Source organism: Salarias fasciatus, chromosome 18 (assembly GCF_902148845.1).
Source record: "Salarias fasciatus chromosome 18, fSalaFa1.1, whole genome shotgun sequence".
NCBI lineage: Eukaryota > Metazoa > Chordata > Actinopteri > Blenniiformes > Blenniidae > Salarias > Salarias fasciatus.
This window is the reverse complement of record NC_043762.1, coordinates 22,378,167-22,398,198: the sequence shown is the minus strand read 5'-3', so window position 1 is coordinate 22,398,198 and position 20,032 is coordinate 22,378,167. Positions and strand designations below refer to the sequence as shown.

The window sequence follows — 20,032 nt, the reverse complement described above, 5'->3', positions numbered from 1 at the left end:
TTTGGCTGTCGGGGACAAACGAGGGGCTGCATGTGGGAACAATTCAAGCAATTAAAATCACTGATCTAATTCATGCTTAAAGATTATGTCCGTGTCTTTCAATGTAATACAAAGGGCCTGTAGAGCCATGCCGCCTGAGTACAAAATCTAGTGAAATAATGAAGAATCTCAGTTGACACACGCTGACATTATGAGGAAGAAGTTTATTGAGGAGCGATACAGAGACACAGAAAAACAACCGATGCATTTCCCCAGTTTACCATTAAGCCCTCTACAGAACGACGTCGTCTCACTACACTGGACCCATTCAATTGATGATCTTGAGCCGTTTTTTTTTTATTATTATTATTCCCAACTTCACAATTCTCTTTCTACATTTAGCTTTGGCAATACAGAATTGTAATTCATGCCAGTAAGGCAGTCTAAATTAGAGAGAAGAGAGCATTTAGTGAATAGAGACACAGAGAACGATTAAAGCGCTAGGATCCTTCATGAGGTCTTTATAGTCCACAGGTACAGTATCTCCTTATCATTACCTATACATCAGAACACAGTTTAGGCCCACATACACAATAACAAACGGACAGAGAAGCACTTGAACATTGACATTACAACCTTAAGCCTGGATGCAAACGCTGACTGACTGGCTGTCACGGTTGTGAGGAGAGCAAAATAATGTCTGTCAGAGCTTGAAAAGAAGACCTCTGATCTGCGATGTGAGTGGAGCTGCATGTTTTAAACCTGAGAAAAGGGCTAAATGGGAGCATGTCAATGCGTGGTCTTTGTTCATTAAATGGGGGAAACCTGCATTTCGCCACGTTACACAGCACGTCTTTTCCAAAGCGGAGATTTCGTCCCCATCTGTCTCAGCAGTCAGCGTCCGTATCGGATCTTAAGGAGGCATGGGTCACGGTTTGACCACTGATACAGCACAGGTGGACACCGATGACAAGGTTAGATGCAGTATTGAGGCTGTTTTCCATATAGAGAATACTGAAGGTGCTCCTCAGCCTTGCTATGTGTATGGCTGCTACTACAACACAGGAACAACTCACAGAAGTCCAACACTGAACTGACCCCGGGGGGGGGGGGTTGAGTCATCATTAACAGCTTTGACCATGAAAACAAGAGAACTCAAACGCCAACAAACGTGCAGACGGACAGCACATGCACACTGTCCTCACGCACACACGCATCCACGCACCCACCCAACCGCACGCGCACACGCACGCACACAGTAGTATTCGCACACGTAAACGTATATTTACACATATATTAAGGTACAACTTCTGTTCCTAAGAGAACATCAGGCTGATATTCAACACTTAGGGGGGCCATGATACAATAAATACAATACTAAATCAAACTCAGCCTATATAGGCAAATTTGACCCTCCCCCTATACATACACACAAAACACTCACATACACACACACACATTCTACATACACACACTCCCATGCAATAAAGCAGCTCATGTGCCATGCTGCATTTTGGAATGAGCAGGGCAGTACGACTGCTGAGCGTATTTTCATGTAGAAGCAGCAAAGTGGGGGTAATGGCTGCCGTGGCAGAAGGGCTCGGTGTGTGTGGGGGTAAAGAGGCTCCAGGGACTGATACTGGGTAGTGGACCTGCGAAGCAAACCTGGACCACAGGCGAGCAACAAGCGCACAGACACATACACCACAAGACAAGTACCATACTGTACATAGATATATGGACGTCGTCACCTGGCGGGAGGATGGAGGTCAAGGGGGTCAAAGACTTCAGTGTCTGCACTAAGGAGGGACCAGGACAGCAGAGCCATGGCTGAGAGAGGAGGGACGGCGAGGACCAGAGGAGGGCTGCAGGACCGCCCTGCAGATAATTATGGTGGGACTTGTCTTGTGGAGATGGAGGGGGCCGCCGGCTGGAGCAAAGAAGATTTGATGGACAGATGTCCCAGAAAAGATATGGAGGAAAGGAAGAGGACAGAAAAGGAGAGACGGGTTTTCAGTATTCAAGAGTTTCTTGAAGTGAAGTCAGCTTCACTGTGTGTGCATTTCTGAAGTTTCTTTGTTCAATGACTAAAAAAAGATCATCACACATCTGTAGCTCAGCGTTTACACGTTTATATGTTTATGAGAACGAGTTTGATGCACAACATGCAGAGGCATCTGTTCTAATATTAGATTCAGTCTACTGTGGAAGGCCTCAGCTTGGCTGTGGTTAGGCGAGCCGCCGCAGAAACAACATGAAAGCAGTTTCCCTGTGATGGTTGGAGAAGTATTAACTCTAATCCAATGGCAGATAAAGAGCATTTGTGGAGAGAGCGGCTGAGGTTTAATTCTGAGCAGAGTCCGATCAGTGGATTATATTCTCAGCAGCGTCCTTTGTTATGCAATTTTTAAAAGAATTATGCTTGAATACATATTAAACAGGTTGGTGTTATTTTTGGGAAAGTTTTCTCTCATGAAATACTCAATTAAATCAAGTTTCCTCCATATTTAATTAAAAAAAAAAAAAAACGGATGTGGGAGTTCAGTGGGAAAAAATCATGTCATTAAACCTGAGAGCGGAGAGAGGGAAGACGTCCTCACCTGGGGATGCTGGGAGGGGCCCTGTTGGGGCGGCTGGGAGCCTGAGGGCTGTCAGCAGTGTTATTGAAAGGCCCCAGGGGTCCCGGACGGTTCGGCGGGGTGGAGCCCCTCGAGGAGCCGGACGCTGGCCTGAAGACATCCTCCTGGGGGCGGTGGGGCTCGGCGGGGGAGACCTGAAGAGGCCAGAGCGGCACGTTTAAAGAGGAAGAACAGCTGAAGACTCACGTCTGCATGAGCTGAATTCCCTCTACCTGCGCCCGCCCATCCAGGAGGTGTCGACGGGCGGAGGCATGGGCACGGTGACGGTGGTGGTGGAGATATCGCCGATGATGGCCAGCGCTCCTTCAGGGCCTGGGGGTCCTCAGCACCTCGTCCCGCCTCTGCGCCTGCTCCTGGGACTCGTCCATCAGGGCGTTCTGGTCGCCGGCGGAGTAGAGCTGCGCCAACAGCTCGGCGTTGATGAAGTCCTTCACCTGGCGGCGGGAGGAGGAGGACGTGAGAGAGGAAGATCATGAGAGAAGAACCAGAAAAACGTTGTGAGTAAAGGTTTAGGGTTTTGTTTTTTGTTTTTTTCTTACATTGTTGATCATCAAATGCATGATGGTCTTGGGCATGAGATCCCGGATGCACTTATTGACAATCGCCATGTAGGAATCCACGAGGTTACGGATGGTTTCCACCTTACGCTCCAGCTGAGGGTCCATGGAGAAGTTATCTGTAGTGGTGGTCGTCTCGCTCTCCACCTGCACGGCACGGAAAACAAAGCATCATTAAGCCACACCAAGTGAAAATGCATATTAAATAAAGTCATACCAAGTTTTTTTCCATATAAACAGATTCTCCACACTTGTAAAACTTGGTGGAAATCAGAAATTTCATCAGTAGTTGGGAAAAACAGAGCGATGTTTCAGTCGGTCTGAATGAGCTCATCTCACAGACGGGAGGAGGATAAATGGTTTCACCGTCACAGTCTTCTCCGGATAGACGCCGGCGCGCAGCAGCGAGGACTTCCAGCTGTCCACATCGTCCTGAGAGTCGCAGGCCAACTCCAGGGTGCGATTATCCTTGTACACATTCCTGAAGACACCACACACACACACACACACACACACACACACACACACACACACGAGAGAGAGAGCATGTGTCACTGAGTACAGAAAACAGAGGAGCTGTTGTTCACAATAAGTTAGACATCTTGATAAAGGTTTTTTTAAAGATTTGCAAAATATCACTATGATAAGAGTGTTTAAAAAAATACACTGACTGTATATTACGCTCTGTTCCTTCTTCCATGTGGATAATTTTGTTGTTTAAAAGTTTTAATTGCCAAACTTGAGCTAAAAAGTAACTAAATACAGCATATAACAACAATTTCACATGTAATTAAATCACTTGAAATTTAATGCTGTGTGTTGATTGGATGTTTTCCTTTTGCTAAATGATCAATCGGCCTGCTGTCGTACCACTGATCAAAGTTAAAATTGATCAAAGATTACAAAAAACTATTTACTTTGTTGAGATATTTTCCCGCAATAATCACCTTATCGCCCCTAAAGCATCGCTGTCCAGCTAAGACTGTTGAAAGTACGTAAAGCTGCTTAATCTAGACAGTAGTTTTGACAAAAAACAACCTGAAAACTTCCATTTCAGCATATTAGCTGCATTTTGGCTGCTGACACTTTTTACTCCTTCACTTTGTATTTTTTAGCGTTTTTAGTTTTGTTTTTTTTTTTTAACATAAATACAGACTGAGGACGGCTAAAAGTTTCACTGTGTAAAAGCTGCAGTTCTTTGGCTGGATTCACTCGAGCATCATTCCTATTAAATCATCATAACTTTGTCATTACAACATTAACAAAATGTTTAAAATGCTACGATTGCTTCAGCTTTTCTGCACTTCTTGTATTTTTGAACAAATACCACATAAATGACAAAATCCATTAACTGAGGCTTGTTTTATTAAAAATCCTCGGTCAGTTCCAGCCGGGACTCCTGCATGCACACATGAAATGCAGGACACTAATCTGAAACACACTTCTGCAGCATCGCCGCTCGGCTGCTGCATGTGCTTCTTGTCACTGGAATCCTGGTGCGTTTGATCACGGAGCTGAGTGGAAAATGAGGAAGACGGGGGTGTTGAGGCCGACCTTGACTCCGTGTTGAAGATGCAGAATATGTGCTTGCTGGACATGAAGCTCTTCTCCACGTCGCGGACCTTCAGGTTGTCCAGGGGCAGCATGTACTTCTTCTCTTTCTCCTGCGGACGAGGGAAGCAGAAGACGACGGGTCGCCGTCACTTTGGCCTCCGTGACCCACAAAAACCACTGCAGAGGTGGAATCAGACTTCAGAAACAGGGACAGAGTGTGATGGGGGTGGGCAGGGGAGGGGGGGGGGGGGGGGGGGGGGGGACGGGAGGGAGGAGGAATGGGGGAGAAATGAAAGTGGGAGGCAGAGGAGGGGAGTGGGTGGAGAAGGGGAAGCAGAACCAGAGAAAGAAAAAGGCGAAACGCAGCACACATGTGGAAGTCATTACAGTGCGGGTCAAGACTCAGCCTCTCCACGGCGCGTTTCGTCCTGGAACTAAACGCCGAAGAAAACGGCTTCGGCTGTGGTGGAGAAAGGAACCCTGAGATAGGAAGGGCCTGGAGGTCCAGATCACAGAAACCCTCCTCTCCTTTCTGCACTTCATCCAAGCCTCCATCTTCCTTCACTCGCTCCTTCTTTCTTCTCTTATCCCTCCCCCTCAATATTTTTTCAATATTTTTTCTTTCCATTCCAGAGGGGCCCACTTCCTGCCTGATTTTTTCTTTTTTTTTTCTTTTTTTTTTTTTTTTTGAAGGAGGGAGAGAGAGCGAGAGAGATTAAATGACAGCCTGGCGTTAAAACTCAACATCTGGTAGTGCTTAGCAGCACACCGAGAGGCAGGGAAGGAGGGAGAAGTTAAAGAGACGGCGGCCGGAGGAGGAAAACACAAACGTGGATTTGCAGAAGATTTGCAGAAGAAAGCCCACATCTGGCCCGACGGTCTGGAAAGTGTTGGTAGACGGTCGCAGGTAAGAATTAACGGGGATGATGGGAGAAGACGAAGAAAGACGGGAAAACTGGGCAGACTCTGTGGGTCGTGTTCCCCGTGGGGTCACTCCATCCCATATATGGTCACATGGGTTCCCTCCCTTTCCTCTCTCTTCCTCTCCCTCTCTCACTCCCCCCCCCCCCCCCTCCATCTCTCTCTTTCCCTCTTTTTGTGATATCTCCTCCCTGAGCGCGCAGCCAGTCTGTCCCGGTCGTCTGAGCGAATATGCCACGTCAAGGCTGGATACTCTTCATGGCCGGCGTGACGAGACGGACCGCGAGGGACGCCGAGCCCAGACGCCCACCAAACAAACACAGCCAAAAAAAAAAAAAAAAAAATGAGAGGAGAGAAGGCGGCAAACAGCGGACGAGGCCCGTCGCACTTTTGAGGGGTTTTTCGGGATCCTTGCGGCCAAAATGGAGCGGGGCGAAGCGAGGGCAGCGTCTGGAATGGCAGAAAGCAGCACAGCAGGCCTGGCTCTCCACTCCGGCTCCGTCCACCCAGTGTTCAGACTACCTGTTCATTGTCATACTGGTGTACAGTAGTCTGCACATTGGTTAGACTGGGCATGGACACGTCTTCTGTCAGTCTGTCCTTCTGTGTGTGTCCGTCTCTCTCTCTGTTGCCGTTTTAAGGTCTCTCATAATCCTGTTTTATGTTCTTTTGATTTTGTTTTTTTTTGTTGTGCATCTGTTGCTTTTCTTCGCCCTATTTTAATCTAAATAATTTGACCTGTATCGATCTGTATTTGGTTCTCAGTGCACTCTAACACTCACCACTTCCTTTTCAATTCTTTCTGGAATAAACATGCATCACCGGATCTCGACACTAACTGCACAACTGGCAATCGGCTGTGGAACCCAGGGTGTAAGAAAACTCGAATTCGGAGCCACAACGATAAAGAATGTAGGGCGCAGAGCTCACATGATTTATAGGTGAATGAGTAAGTGTTCAGGCGGCTCGCCTGGTGCTCTGATGGAGATGTGGTCTGGAGGGAGGGGGGCCGGCGGGCCACAGCGGCTGCAAAGCATCAACACAGGCCGAAGGAACGAGAGGCCAATCAATCAAGCGCAGTTTGAAAATACAGTCAGACACCTCCAGTGGGTGGTCAAAGTGGAGCCGGGGGCTCGGAGGCAGCAGACACTGATGTATACAAGCCCGCCGCGGTGTCGAATAACCGCCACAAGCTGCTATGAAAGCTATTTTGCAGAGAGCGCAATAAAACAGCAGCACGGCGCTCTGAGCGGGCCAGCACACAAACGGTGTTTGGGCCAGTCAGCGTGAGAGCGAGGAGGTTTGGTTTAGGAATGTCGCCGAGAAGCAGGGAGCGGACGGGGACTCTGGGTTGAAGTGATCAGCGATCCCTGCGACTGAGGAACAGCACTTTAGTGGCTGAAGGACAGAAGCAGAAGGATCGGTCGAACCGAGATGCTGAGATTTAATTGGAGGGATTTCTTCCCACTGAAACACTGGAGGCTGATGTTTGGATTGAAAACTTGTGATTTTACTGCCAAGAATGTGAGCAGTTCCAAAGCAACTGCCAACCACATTATGAGCGAGGGAGGAGGGCGCCGCTGTGAGTATGCGCAGCCGTACGGCTACACTTTCATGCATATGTGACTATAGAAAGTTCACGGAGTGTAACACAGAAATATACAAGGCGAAGCCAGCAGAGTCTATAATTTCCTACATTACCACACTAGAGTCTCAAATGACAGTCTGCAGACCGGCGCTGTGCAGCCCCGTGTGCTGTCTGAGGGCCGGGAGAGGCCTCCATAGATTCTCTGTCTGGGAGACAACCTTTGGTTGGAATTGGGACTGTTCCAAAGTTTGCAAAGAAAAAGTGAATGCCTGAACTCCCAGAGGAGAGAGGTGGAGAGAGGGAAGAGAGAAGAGCGGTAAACGTCCAGACAATCCGGAAGATGAATGGAAAGATCGAGCAAACGACAGAACCGAGGCCAAACCCTCCACATATGGCATTCATACAGTAAACTGCTTCATCATGCTGACCATGGACCCGCCAGAAACAGCCCAAAATACAAACATCGGCTGCCAACCAGATAAGCTGGAAACGTCTTAAAACAACAACTGCAAACACATTTTATTTTCTGTCTGTGTATCACTTCTGTGTGTCTTTTAGGACTGTGTGTGGCAACAAACAACAGCAGCGCGGCGGCGGCGGCGGCGGCGGCGGCGGCGGCGCGGCAGCAGCCACTCGGCTGAAGCAGTTGTATGTCTGCCTATCTACACTTGCTGTGCAGAACATCCTGGAACCTGTACAGCAGGCACAGACAGGCAGACAGGCATCCGCCGGGCAAACCGAGCCAAGCAGGACGGAGCTAACGCTGCACGGCGGCGACGCGGGGCGTTCTACTACCGAACCCGCATGATGTCAAAACAGTTCCAATGAAAGGATCAAGACCTGCCGTCAGGAACATCCCAGGAGAAAAAAGTCAAGTGTGCATGCATGTCAGCTTATTTCTTTTTTGTGTTACATAAGCGCTGTTTTCCATAAAAACCAAACATATTGACAATAAATAATGATTAAAATATAAAGAAGAAAAAACTGTCTTCCGTCTCATTTTTCATAGGCTAATGTAATCTTCTTGGCAGCTTCAGAGCACAAAGCGTCCAAGTGCACACAGGCCATTATGAATTTATTTATATGGAGAGAAAGAAATATCGAGTGCTAAAAAGCTGCTAAATCCTGAGAGAAGCATCAGTCACTCTGTGAAGTTAAAGAGTTCAGCAGAGTCTCAGAGCTGCTGACCTGCGGCCAAAAGCAACACAATCAGAGCAGCGCGTCTGAATCCAAATCACACACCACGAGCCGTAAAAATGAAAAAAAAAAAAAAGGAGATAAAAGATGCTCAATGGTTTACAGGGCAGAACCGGCAGGAAATGTTTTTTTCCACTGGCCTAAAGGGAAATGTGAGAGGCTTCCAGCTCACCTCGTCATCCTTGAACCAGGACAGGCTCTCGGCGGTCAGGACGAACCAGTACTCCTTGGCTCCGCCCTTCATGATGCTGATGTTGTTAATCGTCAGCCAGCCTTTGCGGATGACCTGAGGGAAGAGGAAGGCCGAGAAGTTACGGGCAAATGTGTGTAATCATCATTGGAAAGAAAATAGACTTTTTTTTTTTAAATCTGCAGAGGTTTTAATGACTCGTCCACCTCAAAACACACAAACACGATGGATCATGGTCCACACTGAAGACAGGGCAAATCTGTGCAAGTCATGGGAGCATGAGTCACGGCGAGGAGTGTGAGTGTGAGGGCGGGGTTAGGTGTGCGTCTGTGACTCAGCCGGGCCTGGTGTGTGACTGTGTGTGTCAGTGCAGGCTCATTCAGGGAGCTGTGCTGGACGCCCGTGTTAGCTCGCTAAGTGACCGCGGCGTGCGTGTGTGTCTGTGTGTGTGCGTTAACCCCGCGGGCCGTGGACAGAGTGCCAGGTGATTATTGGGTTAGATTACTGTCAGTCTTGCAGCGCCTAAGACTCACTAAGGAGGTTACCCAAATCATCACAAAGCCTTTCTGCTGGAGGAGCCAATCAGAGCGCTCCGTGGCCGGAGCCACGACAGGATGCTGCAGGAAGCAGCGTTTTGACAAGTTCAGTCCCAGACATGGTGGAAGCTGAGGGAAGTGTTCTCATTTTGCGGTGTCTGGGAACCCCCTGTGGTCTGCAGGCCGGGGTGGGTGTTAGAGAGGAAACGTTAGAGAGTCAGCTCTTACAATCAGGCCCGACGCGGGAGGAGAGGAGGCCTGCAACAGGAAGGAATGTGGCGGGTTGTAAAAGATGGAGACTCAGCTAATGTTGAAAAAAGAAGAAAACCTCTGCCCGAGAGAAGCCAATTAGCATTTTGGTCCTGTCTGAGAGGAAAAATGACAGAGTTCTTGTTTTGTTTTGTTTAAATATGCAGCAGCAGTGCTGGAGAGCGCCACACAAAGGAGCAGAGGTGTTACTGCAGGCACAAAGGACATTGCAAACTCAAACCCACAATGAGCGATACTCACCAGCAGACACCCATAGAGGGCAGCTGAGATTCGCACTAAGGGATGGGGATGAAATGCAAAGTGGCACCTTGATGGCACAGGAGGGGTTCAAACAAAGGGAAACGTCTCAAACAACAACACCAGACGACGGCGGGCAGAAGCATCCAGCCCAACGTGATTCTGTCACTGAACTAAAACCAAATAACCAACAAAAAAATAACACTGCTCACATCTGCTGCCCAAATAAAAACTGAAACATAACACAGCATGCAAGACTAAAGAACTGAATATTAACAGCAACCAAAAGTAGGGTAACAAGCATACAACAGAAATGTGATTTAACGGAATGAAAGAGAACGTTTCTGCCCCGGTTCTCTTTCATTTCAGCTCGCTCGGTGTGTCGGTACGAGACGCTCACCTGGTTTCCAGCTGAACTCTGGCTCTTATTAGTCTGACTGCTCCTCTGCTGAGCACTGACGAAGAGACGCAACGAAGCGGGGGGGAGACGGCGAGGAAAAGAGAACATCGAGGAAAGAGAGGAGACAGCAGAGGGTCAGAATGTTTACATGTCTCGTGTTCTCATGCTGGAACCGTTGTATAAAACTCAGTTTTTACTTGGCGAAGCCAATGAAGTCCTCATGGTTGGTGTTGATGTAAGAGAGCTGGATGTCGATCAACAGCAGAACCTGGAATGAAACACACAACGTTAGTTACGGTGTGAGGAAGGATTGTTGTACAGATTTTTTTTATCCACAAGAGTCTGTACATTGAACACCTTGATTTTCTTATTTGAACTTTATTTCAAACGTGTCAACATAGTTAAAAATGAATAATAAATTATGAAAGAACAAGAGAATAAAAGAAATACACATCATAAAGACAACAAGCCTCTCGTCATCACAGAGTCCTTTATCCTGTTCATAATACTAATGATTACTGTGAAAACATAAAGATGCAATATACACTCTGTGAGTGTTATACAAAGCAAGTTAAATGGAATAAAGATCTTATATATCTGGAAAATTCTTGTTTTTCACCCTCAAGATCACAGAGTAGCACATGTTAGTTTTTGGATTTCAATTTATTTTGGGGGTTTTTAGCTTTCAATTCCTTTTATGTTTTGAGTAAAATATGTTTTGTTTTACTTTTAAAACATATAAGTAGATAACTACAGGTTGGAATTCGGAAGCTATCAGTGTGTCGGGAGTTTGCATGATCTTCCTGGACTGTTCAGAACCCATGAGTGTAATTTATGATCTGGTAGGTTAGTGTGTGAGAGTTCATGAGTATGACGGTCTGGAATGGATGAGTAAGCTGGAGGTCCAGGAGCTCAGTCATAATGAACTGGGGTTATCTGCAGTGACCTTTGACCTTCACATGGACAAATCCAAGACACATAGAAGACGTATGGATGGATGGATGGATGGATGGATGGATGTCTTCTCTCACTGATGTACTTGTTTTAGCTCTAGTGTTTTTCTGCTCTTTTAAAGGAGTTTACTTTCTATTTTTTTTAGCTTTGTTCATTTCTGTTTACAGCTTAAAATCTACAGTTTCACTGATTCATCCATTCATCCATTCATATGTAGGTGAAAGTGTCATTGAACTGATCATATAGAGAAAGTCTAATATATCTGCGGTGTTTCCGGTGTTGCCGGTGTGACCTGGTCTTTGGCGCGGCTCTCCCGGTCTCGGATGTGAGTGGTGACGATTCTCTCCGTTTCCTCGCGCAGCCTGGGGAAGCACTCCAGCTGAAAAGGCACGGCAGAGAGTTCCACTGCATCCACTGCACGCACGTGAGGATGTGAATTTACACGCAGTTTTCAGCTGAGGAACAGGCAGCCTTGTACCTTGTTGGAGCACTGGCGCACGGTGTTGATCAGCTCCTGGATGACCATGTCCACACACTTCACACACGGCTCCTTCAGCTTGATGACCTGCTTCTTCACGATGGCCTCAAACGCCATGTCCGGGGTGAACAGGCCAGTCCTGGACCGCACAGGGAAGACCGCACAGGAAATGATTGAAACTGTGAGGTTTCCTTAAATGTCGCATTTTACCGCCGCTGAATCAGACACACACACACACACACAGAGAGAGCCTGGAGTGATCACAGTAAACAAGCAGGACATGCAGCACTCCTGTACGCGAATCCTCACTGAGATATTTTTAGCCTGTATTCAGTTTCTGCTCTTGTTGGGAAAAAGGAAGCAGTCAGACGTCCATGCGTCTTCAAGGCCGACAGACAAAGCTGTGTGCCGGCGGAGGGCCTGCCCGGGAACCTACCTGATGCCGTGGATGTTCTTGATGGCGTAGCTGATCTCGCGGCGCATTTCTTTCTCATCACACTCCATCTGGCAGAAGAGTTGAGAAAAGACGGGACACAAGATGAGAAAATGCATCTAGACAGAACACTGAGGAACAGTTCAGAACATTCATTGTGGGGTTAAGAAGATAAGAAATGATGAATCAACCACTCAGTCCACATGGACGGTGCACACACTCTAACTAATGCACCGCTATAAATAGGCTCGGCAATAACAACGGTTTCTGTTGCCATCAGACACAACTTAATGTCAGTAAATGTCATCGTTATAGTCTCATTTTGAAGGTTACAGATTACAGAGACCAAAACATCTCCTCCACAGGGCGGGAGATGGGAATGGATGATCTACTGTCGTCTGCTGAGTGACTGAAAAACACAGCTATCAGAGTCTGGCAAACAAGTCCATCCTGTCATCCTCGAAATATCATCAATATGGCGAAGAGAGCTGTGGCCAGACTCCACTAACAGACAGAGAGAGTAAGATCCCAGCTGACTGAGGGCAGAGGCAGGTCAAATCCTGGACCAGGGACCCGAAACCCACAAAGGTCAAATACAGAGTCAGACACTCACACACACATTCACCCCTGTGGGGGAGCTCAGTAACTCATGAGCTGAGCATGCTTGGATCAGGCGAGAAGGTAGAAGAAAACCAACAGGCCTACTGGAAAAACATGCAAACTCCACACAACAAGGATCACGACGCCAGACGAGAACCTGGAACCAGGTGTTGTGTTCCTGGTCCTGCTCAGAGCTGGTGAAGTCGGTCTACAGTCAGAGTGTGCTCTCTGCTGACCTCTGACCTGCTGTGGGAGCAGACTGGCTACTGGCAGTGCTTCAAAAAAATGATTGCCGAAGAGAGGGAGAGAAAAAAACCGGTGCAAAGACTGATAAGGCATTCATGACAGTGAAGCTATTTAGGGATCTTTCAAAAGAAAACCACAATGGAGAGAAAATAAAAGGCGATTACAGAGTGTGAGAGGAGCTGGGCGAAAGCAGGACAAAGCACAAAGGAAACAAAGAAGAAGGCTGGAGGAGGTGTCATTTCCAGAAAAACCTGCATTATCCTGAAACAAGCAGAGCGATCGGTACTGAGGCCGTCTGCTGATGTTCACCACAGAGCTTCTGCTCTCCATGTCAGTTCACTGAAAGAAGACACAATCTGGAGATTCCGGCTTCAGCTGAGGACATTAGCTGCATGGAAACCAAGCAGCAGCTCAAACAAGGCAGTGAAATAAAGCAATGCGCTCTGTGGTGGAGTGTGAGCACCGGCCTCGACTCATGCTGCGTGTCCTCTGTCGGAGGTCGGCTTCCTCCCACAGTCAGGAGACGTGTGAGGATGCACTGGCCTGACGTCTCTGTGTTTTGGCTCTGAGGACTGGAGGCCTGTCCAGCCTGCATCCTGTCCCCGCCCCTTGTCAGCTGGAATCACCTCAAGTTGGACGAAGCTGCATGTGAGATGGATGGAAGTTCAGTTTTCTGAGGTTTGGTTTGTTTGGTTCATGGTGACTTTGGCCTCCGGTCAGAACTTCTTCTACTAGTGTCAAGAAATAAACACCAGATTTGTATAATTACAAGGGAGCAAAGTAACTTGAGAACACCTATTGATATTTTCCTCAGGCAGCAGATCACCTTCACTAGCTCAAAGGGGAAACGCTCGTGAAAGATGCGGTTGATCTTCGCTCCGCCGGACAGCTCCACCGTGTCCACCTGGTCCCCCGAACCCTCGATCCTCTTCTCAAATCCACGGAGAACTGCTGCACCATCCTGCAACACAAAAACAGGCAAGCCCGTTTATCTGACGGCAGACTGGCGGTCGCTCCTGATGCCGAAAAGAAGAAAAGAAAGAAGGAAGGAATTGAGCGTGACGCATATTTCTGGTAACCAGATCTAATGCCACTGTGGGAAAGAGAGCGAACTGACTGCAGCAGCTGCTTGGTTTTGCGAGACGGGTCATCAGGCCGGTATCCCCGGTATTCCTCCGCCTCCTTGTCCAGAGCCAGCAGCTGGGACTGCAGCTTGCTGCGGAACCCTGGCAGCGTGTCCCGGATGTGGTTGGTCAATTGCTATGGAGACACAGAACCGGGATACATGGAACCAGCTCCAATCAGACAGGGTCTCTGATGTCGATGTGGCATCGCTTAAGAGTTCGGCTGTGCAGATAAATCTAACATACGGTAGGTCCTGAAACAATGTTGAAATGAATAAAAGAGGGAGAAGTGGAGCTGATGTGAACCTACAGAAAGGTTTATATCACTGACAGTGACGTGCAGTGGGGAAAAAGTAGGCCACCTCCTATTAATTATGTAAAGTGCACTGTGGGGAAGCACTGGGAGTAAATCTATGTCACCTCGTTCAGCACTCTCTGCAAACGAGGGGTGCCCATTTTTTCCGCCATGTGCCTGTAACCCGGGTGGGACAGGAAGAATTTCCTCTCCGCCTCTAAAGCCGCCTTGATGTCCTTCTTTCCGTCGATGTCTTCTGGCTGCGGTTCACCACCCCGATATATCCTGGCAGCGAAACAGGTCGGGTCGGAACACAGTCAGAAAGAGAGGCCAGCGGCAGAAAGAAAGCTGGAAACGATACACACCTCTCCGGAGCGGCAGCAGCTTGTTTTCCAGCACATCTCGAGCGTCCGTGCCCTCGTCCATCAAATCCAGTTGGTGATTACTCCGATAGTCCTCAAACCTGGAAAAAAAAAATGTTTGGATCTCCTTTCATGTCCGTATTTATAATGTGGAGAATTCCCACGCTGCATCAGAGTGAATACACATAAAAGACTCTGGCAAAGCCACATTATTCTGTTTTAATATTTATTTTCCATCATAAAAAATGTTTTAGTTAGTGGTTCCTGTTATTATTGCCCCCCCCACCTCTTCATTCTAATTTTCGTCTGTTTTACAAGGTCACTTGTCGAGACCGCTTTCTTTTCTTAGCTAAAGGTCAAACTCCTGACCGTCAAATGAGGTTTCCTCCTTTCTCCATGATTATCCCAAAAGGAATTTCATCCTCTGTTTCTTTATTTCCACAATTTTCCTCCGTATTGTTCCTTTCTCTCTGTCAGTTTGTAGTGATTTCTGAGCCTCCTCTTTCTCTTCTTGGTGTCTTGTTTCTATAAATGATGTGACACCTGATCCGTCCCTACAGGGAAATTCGCTTTCCACATTCAGAAAGGTCGAAACTCAAGGTCAGCGCCCCTGCAGCGGTGAAGCAGTCCGTGGGTTTTACCTCAGCGCTGTTTTCTTTTGCATTTATTACTTTCAGTTTCATATCAGCGTCTTTGCGGCGGCCACTCCCATCCCCGGAGCCCCCTCCTCACCTTGGGGGTCCACGTCCTTGGCCAGCTTCAGGGCGTCGGAGTTGGCCAGGTCGGTGTTGGCCGGCGTGACGGCGAGGATCAGGCAGCTCTCTCTGGTGATGAACTGCATGATCATATCCCGGATCTGCTGCTCGATGTCGACCGGCTGGTCTCCAACAGGCACCTTGGTGATGCCCGGCAGGTCGATGAGGGTCAGGTTCAGCACTGCAGGGACGGAGAGACGACGTACGTGAGACCAGACCGCAATTAGGACCTCTCTGTGACCCAGGAATTATTCTCCCTGCAGTTATTTAGTCTTGGTGGATTTCTGTCGTTTAAAGATATTTATGACAAAAAAACTTTCACCGTCAAAATCCCGTTACCAATAATTTTCTTCCAACACAATATTATCATGAGGTTTTTAGTTGGTTCACAGTTTGTACAAATGCTCCGGTCTGACAAGAACACAGCGGAAACACACTGAGGAACAAATCACTGCTTTTAAAATAACTGTTTTCTGTTCATCTCAGAATATATTACTCAGTTTACTGCTGAGTGAGATTTCCTTCTGAGCAAAGAAGCAGCCGGTTTAGTGTATTTTCAGTCTGTGCTTCAATATTCCTACATTTATATCTATATTTACCTACAGCCCAAAGCCCTACCAGCATTAGTTCGACAAACGATGATAAATCTCCTCACAAATTATTGACAATTTTAAAATAACTTCAGAGCTTTAGTCTTACATAATAAGTACGTTCTATATATGTATAATGAGTGAACATAACAGGTCTTCTTCATAATTGTCATATTAAACTAGCTCTTCCTGAACCGTTCACAGTCCCACACTCTGCCAGAGTCCCAGATGGCAGCAAGCTGAAGTCCATTTTACACATTGCTGTGGTTATAAAGGAGAACATTCACTTTCACAGTGCAAACGGTCTAAAGACATCAGTAGGACATTAACAAAAAGCCTTTAAAGAATCAATGCAGCTGCTTTGCTTTGATATCCTGATCCATTTATATATAGCTGTGATCCTGGGAAACCCATTCTGTTTGTTTGAAATGACTCACAGCATGTCACGACCTCCTCTCAGTTAAAGGCAGTAGTGCAGGCTGTTAAATGGCAGTTAAAGAAGGAGGGATGAGTTAGTTGGTTCGCACCATGAGGGGAGTAAACCCGCAGGTTGATGGGGACGGGAGAGATGCCCTTGTTAGCCCCCGTGACGCGGTCCGTCTCCGCCTCAATCTCCTGGCGAATCTCATCAAAGTCTGTGAACTTTTTCCCTTTGCAGTGGAGGAACTCACCCCATTCTGAGAGGATGACAATGAAGAACACACAACACAGATTAGTGATGACTTCCCAGCACGTGAATGACAAAAGAAAAGCAGGAGAAGAGCGAGGGAAACAAAAGCAGTAGGAATAAACTAAAGAAAACAGGAAGAGGTTCCATGTGTGGGTCTGCAGACGTCTGTGCACCCACCTGCAGTAGCGCTGATAAGCTGCAGAACCAGGGGTCTGCGGGTGACAATGCCAGATCCACGTGGCAGAAAGTCCCTGCGGAAAGAGAGCCGAGTTAAACTCACTGTATGGAATCACAGCAAATCTCAACATTCTTCAAAATGCAGCTAAAGATGGCGGAATGATAACTTCATCTTGAAGACCTGAAGGCCCAATGTCTTATAAACACACCCTACATAACAACATGTGCCCATTAAGTGGAAATCTTAACATACAGCTCACGTAGCGTTAAGACGCAGCTGCAACGAGGCGCTTTAGCAGAACGGAGCAACAGGTGAAACGTGGAGCGGCGTCACCGACAGGCAGCGCGCTCATTTAGAAACGACGGCTTCAGCGTTTCCACTGGAGCTCCACACACTCCCAGAGTGTGTGTCTGCCTGTCTCTGGACGCCTGAAAGTCGATCTCAAACACCTGAGGTTTGCTTCAGGGAGCCTCGTTAACACATATTGACCCGCCGTGGGAAGACTTTAAAGAAAGAAAAGCTCACTACTCGTCCATTCAGCTGCGTTCAGAGGCGAAACTGGACAGATGGACCATTACTCAGCATCACGACTCTCAATGAGGGAAGGATCAGGACTAAATCAATGTGTCCATCTGGAATGCCACACATACAGACAAGCAGTATTTGGTTTGAAGACAGCTAAAGCTAAAGCTTGGTGAGCGTATTTAGAAGGACGTGGTGGAGAAAGAGATTCTCCAGTGATGACTGTGCATCTACGTGAAGACAGAAAAGCCAGAGGCAGATCTAAATCTGCTGTTTTTGAGCGTTATCACTGTCAGAATCACAGATCTGACTGTCCTCACAGCTTTTGTTTGCTTGCTAATTGTTTGATCTGAAATTTCTGATCCTCTTGATCTTTCGTCTGAACTCAAATCACTCTAATCGCACCTGTCCACAGCTTATGGGACAAAATAGTCGAATTAATATTAAGACCACATCAATCAATCAGTCAGCATTTTTAGAGAGAAAAAACAACCCCGACTCAGTGGTTAGACCTTCTAGAAATTATTTCACACTTTATTAACAGAAAACTGTGGAACGCTCTAATTAAAAGTTAATTTAGAGGGCCTTGTATTTTTAATGCAAGACCAACAAGAAACTATGGAAACATGCACAAGAAGGTTCCTGCAGGGGATAACATGCAGTGGTCAGTAGGAATACCTCTAGCAGCAGAGGCTCTCGACTTAGCTGTTTTCAGTGAGAAATTCCTTGGTGAGATGATGAATATTCATGTGTGTTGTCAAGAGTGGGAGCAGACTGCTGCATGTATAGCAGGACTGCGTTTTAAAAGGTTTCATGCAATGATGTCTGCAGAACAGTCAGCCACGGCAGTGTTGTTAACAAACAACAAAAAGCGGTGAATATTTTTAGGACTGTTGGAGGGCCTTTCTGCAGTTGCTACTGACAGGGCTGAAATCCCCAAAGGTGCCGCTGTAACCCAAATAAATCTGCCGGCTCTGCTGGTATTTACAGGACACCGGTGCGCGTTGAAAATTAGAGCACAAACATGAAGGAGGGCATCACAAAAGGCCGACTTAAGCAATGATGGTTTGAACTCGGCACAGAGAGATTGGCCACATAGGCCCTTATGTCATCCTCAAGGTTAAAGGGAGAAGGGATATCCTATTTGTGGTGGTCAGTGTTACCTGCCCACAAAGTTCTCCAGCACGGAGCTCTTCCCTGCACTCTGGCCGCCGACCACAGCGATCTGTGGCAGGTCCAGGTTGCAGGCCTGGCCGATGGAGCTGAAGGCATCCTGCAGTTTATTGACCAGCGGGATCAGCTCCTCCATGCCACGGTTTCCCATGGTGCCTTTAGACGGAGGGACTCGAGATCAGCGATTGGAGAGCGAGAGAGAGCGAGAGAGGAGAGAGAGAGGAGAGCGAGAGAGAGGAGAGAGAGAGAGAGAGAGAGAGAGAGAGAGAGAGAGAGAGAGAGAGAGAGAGAGAGAGAGAGAGAGAGAGAGAGAGAGAGAGAGAGAGAGAGAGAGAGAGAGGAGAGAGAGAGGAGAGAGAGAGAGAGGGAGAAGGAGAGAGGGGGGGGGGACGTGGCGCTGCTATATTAGTCCAGGACTACCGCGGTGCTTGTTGATGTAGTGAAGTCATCTAGCCGCGCATCGCCCCGAGCCAAGCCAGGGTCGGACCGACTGTGGAAGAGAGCGAGAGAGAGACGGCAATGGAGAGAGAGAGAGAGAGAGAGAGAGAGAGAGAGAGAAGAGACAGAGAGAGAGAGAGAGAGAGAGAGAGAGAGAGAGAGAGAGAGAGGGCAGAAATGAGAGATATGAACAGACAGGGACAGACAATTGCGCAGTTGCTTACTACCACCACACATAACCTCTCTCTCTCTCTCTCTCTTCTCTCTCTCTCTCTCTCTCATGTCTCCCTGTCCTCTCTCCTTCACACACACACACACACACACACACACACACACACACACACAGCTCGCTGTACGAAGCCTACACTTTCAAGGGCATTTGATGAGCGCCGCTCCGCAGCCTCACATCGTCACATTGAAGCAACTCGTGCGCGCGCGCGGGGCTTCTCAAATCAAGCACGACTCGCGCTTAATAAATGCACAACGAGGCGTCGTTCACTGCATGCAAACGATTAAATAAAAAAAAACCGATAAAATCCCAGTGAAGCCCAGATGAGCCCTGACCGGGCGCCAGCCTACCCGCCTCAGCAGTCCCTCCGTGCTGCGTTCACTGTCCACCGGTCCCGGTCGCTGTCCAGTGCTGAAACGACGCGCAGATCAAGCAGCAAAGACAAGCGACGAGACCCTGGACGGTTATACAAGCACCACCTGCCACGGCGGCGCACGGCCCAATGCAGAGCTCCCGTGCATGAACAGCAGTCGCCGGTGGGTTCGGTCCCGGTGCGCCGGGCGTCAGAGCGGTCTCATCCCAGACACAAATTCGCCTTTGACAGATTAATCATTTTCCCCTTCCCTCTCCTCTTTTCCGCGGTGTAATTGCGAAGCTGCGCCTCGCTCACGCGGCGTATGGACGGGCCGGAGGACCAATGGGAAGCGCGGGATGGGGAGCGAGGCAGGGCCGCGCGGCGTCCGATTGGTCGGCGCTAGGCAGGTTAGGCCTACCTGAACCCGCCCCCTGTTTACATCCGTGCCATTTCTGCCGCTGTGAGTCATGCGGCACGGCTGCGCATCGCTGCAGCGGCAGAGGTGGACGCGCTCCTCCACATCCCGCAGCGGCCGCAGGAAGCAGCTGCCGGAAATTTCACA

At 48.1% G+C, this 20,032-nt stretch overlaps 1 protein-coding gene and 1 long non-coding RNA gene across 2 annotated transcripts; one reads left to right on the top strand and one right to left on the bottom strand.

Moving 5' to 3' along the window:
• Positions 1–351: 351 nt before the first annotated feature.
• On the bottom strand, positions 352–18,723 carry LOC115404810 (dynamin-3). The gene is given in 24 exon segments (XM_075410463.1): positions 352–1,909; positions 2,580–2,767; positions 2,831–2,926; positions 2,928–3,052; positions 3,158–3,322; positions 3,542–3,656; positions 4,730–4,839; positions 8,608–8,721; positions 10,069–10,123; positions 10,266–10,336; positions 11,315–11,401; positions 11,501–11,639; positions 11,937–12,004; positions 13,606–13,718; positions 13,721–13,740; positions 13,897–14,039; positions 14,324–14,454; positions 14,457–14,483; positions 14,564–14,635; positions 14,638–14,661; positions 15,293–15,496; positions 16,433–16,582; positions 16,753–16,826; positions 18,439–18,723. Coding segments are annotated over 24 exon segments (2,583 nt in total). The 5' UTR covers positions 18,600–18,723; the 3' UTR covers positions 352–1,778.
• Positions 5,540–6,031, top strand: LOC115404811 (uncharacterized). The gene is made up of 2 exons (XR_003933377.1): positions 5,540–5,636; positions 5,854–6,031. It is a non-coding gene; the product is annotated as an uncharacterized LOC115404811 (long non-coding RNA).
• Positions 18,724–20,032: the final 1,309 nt, after the last annotated feature.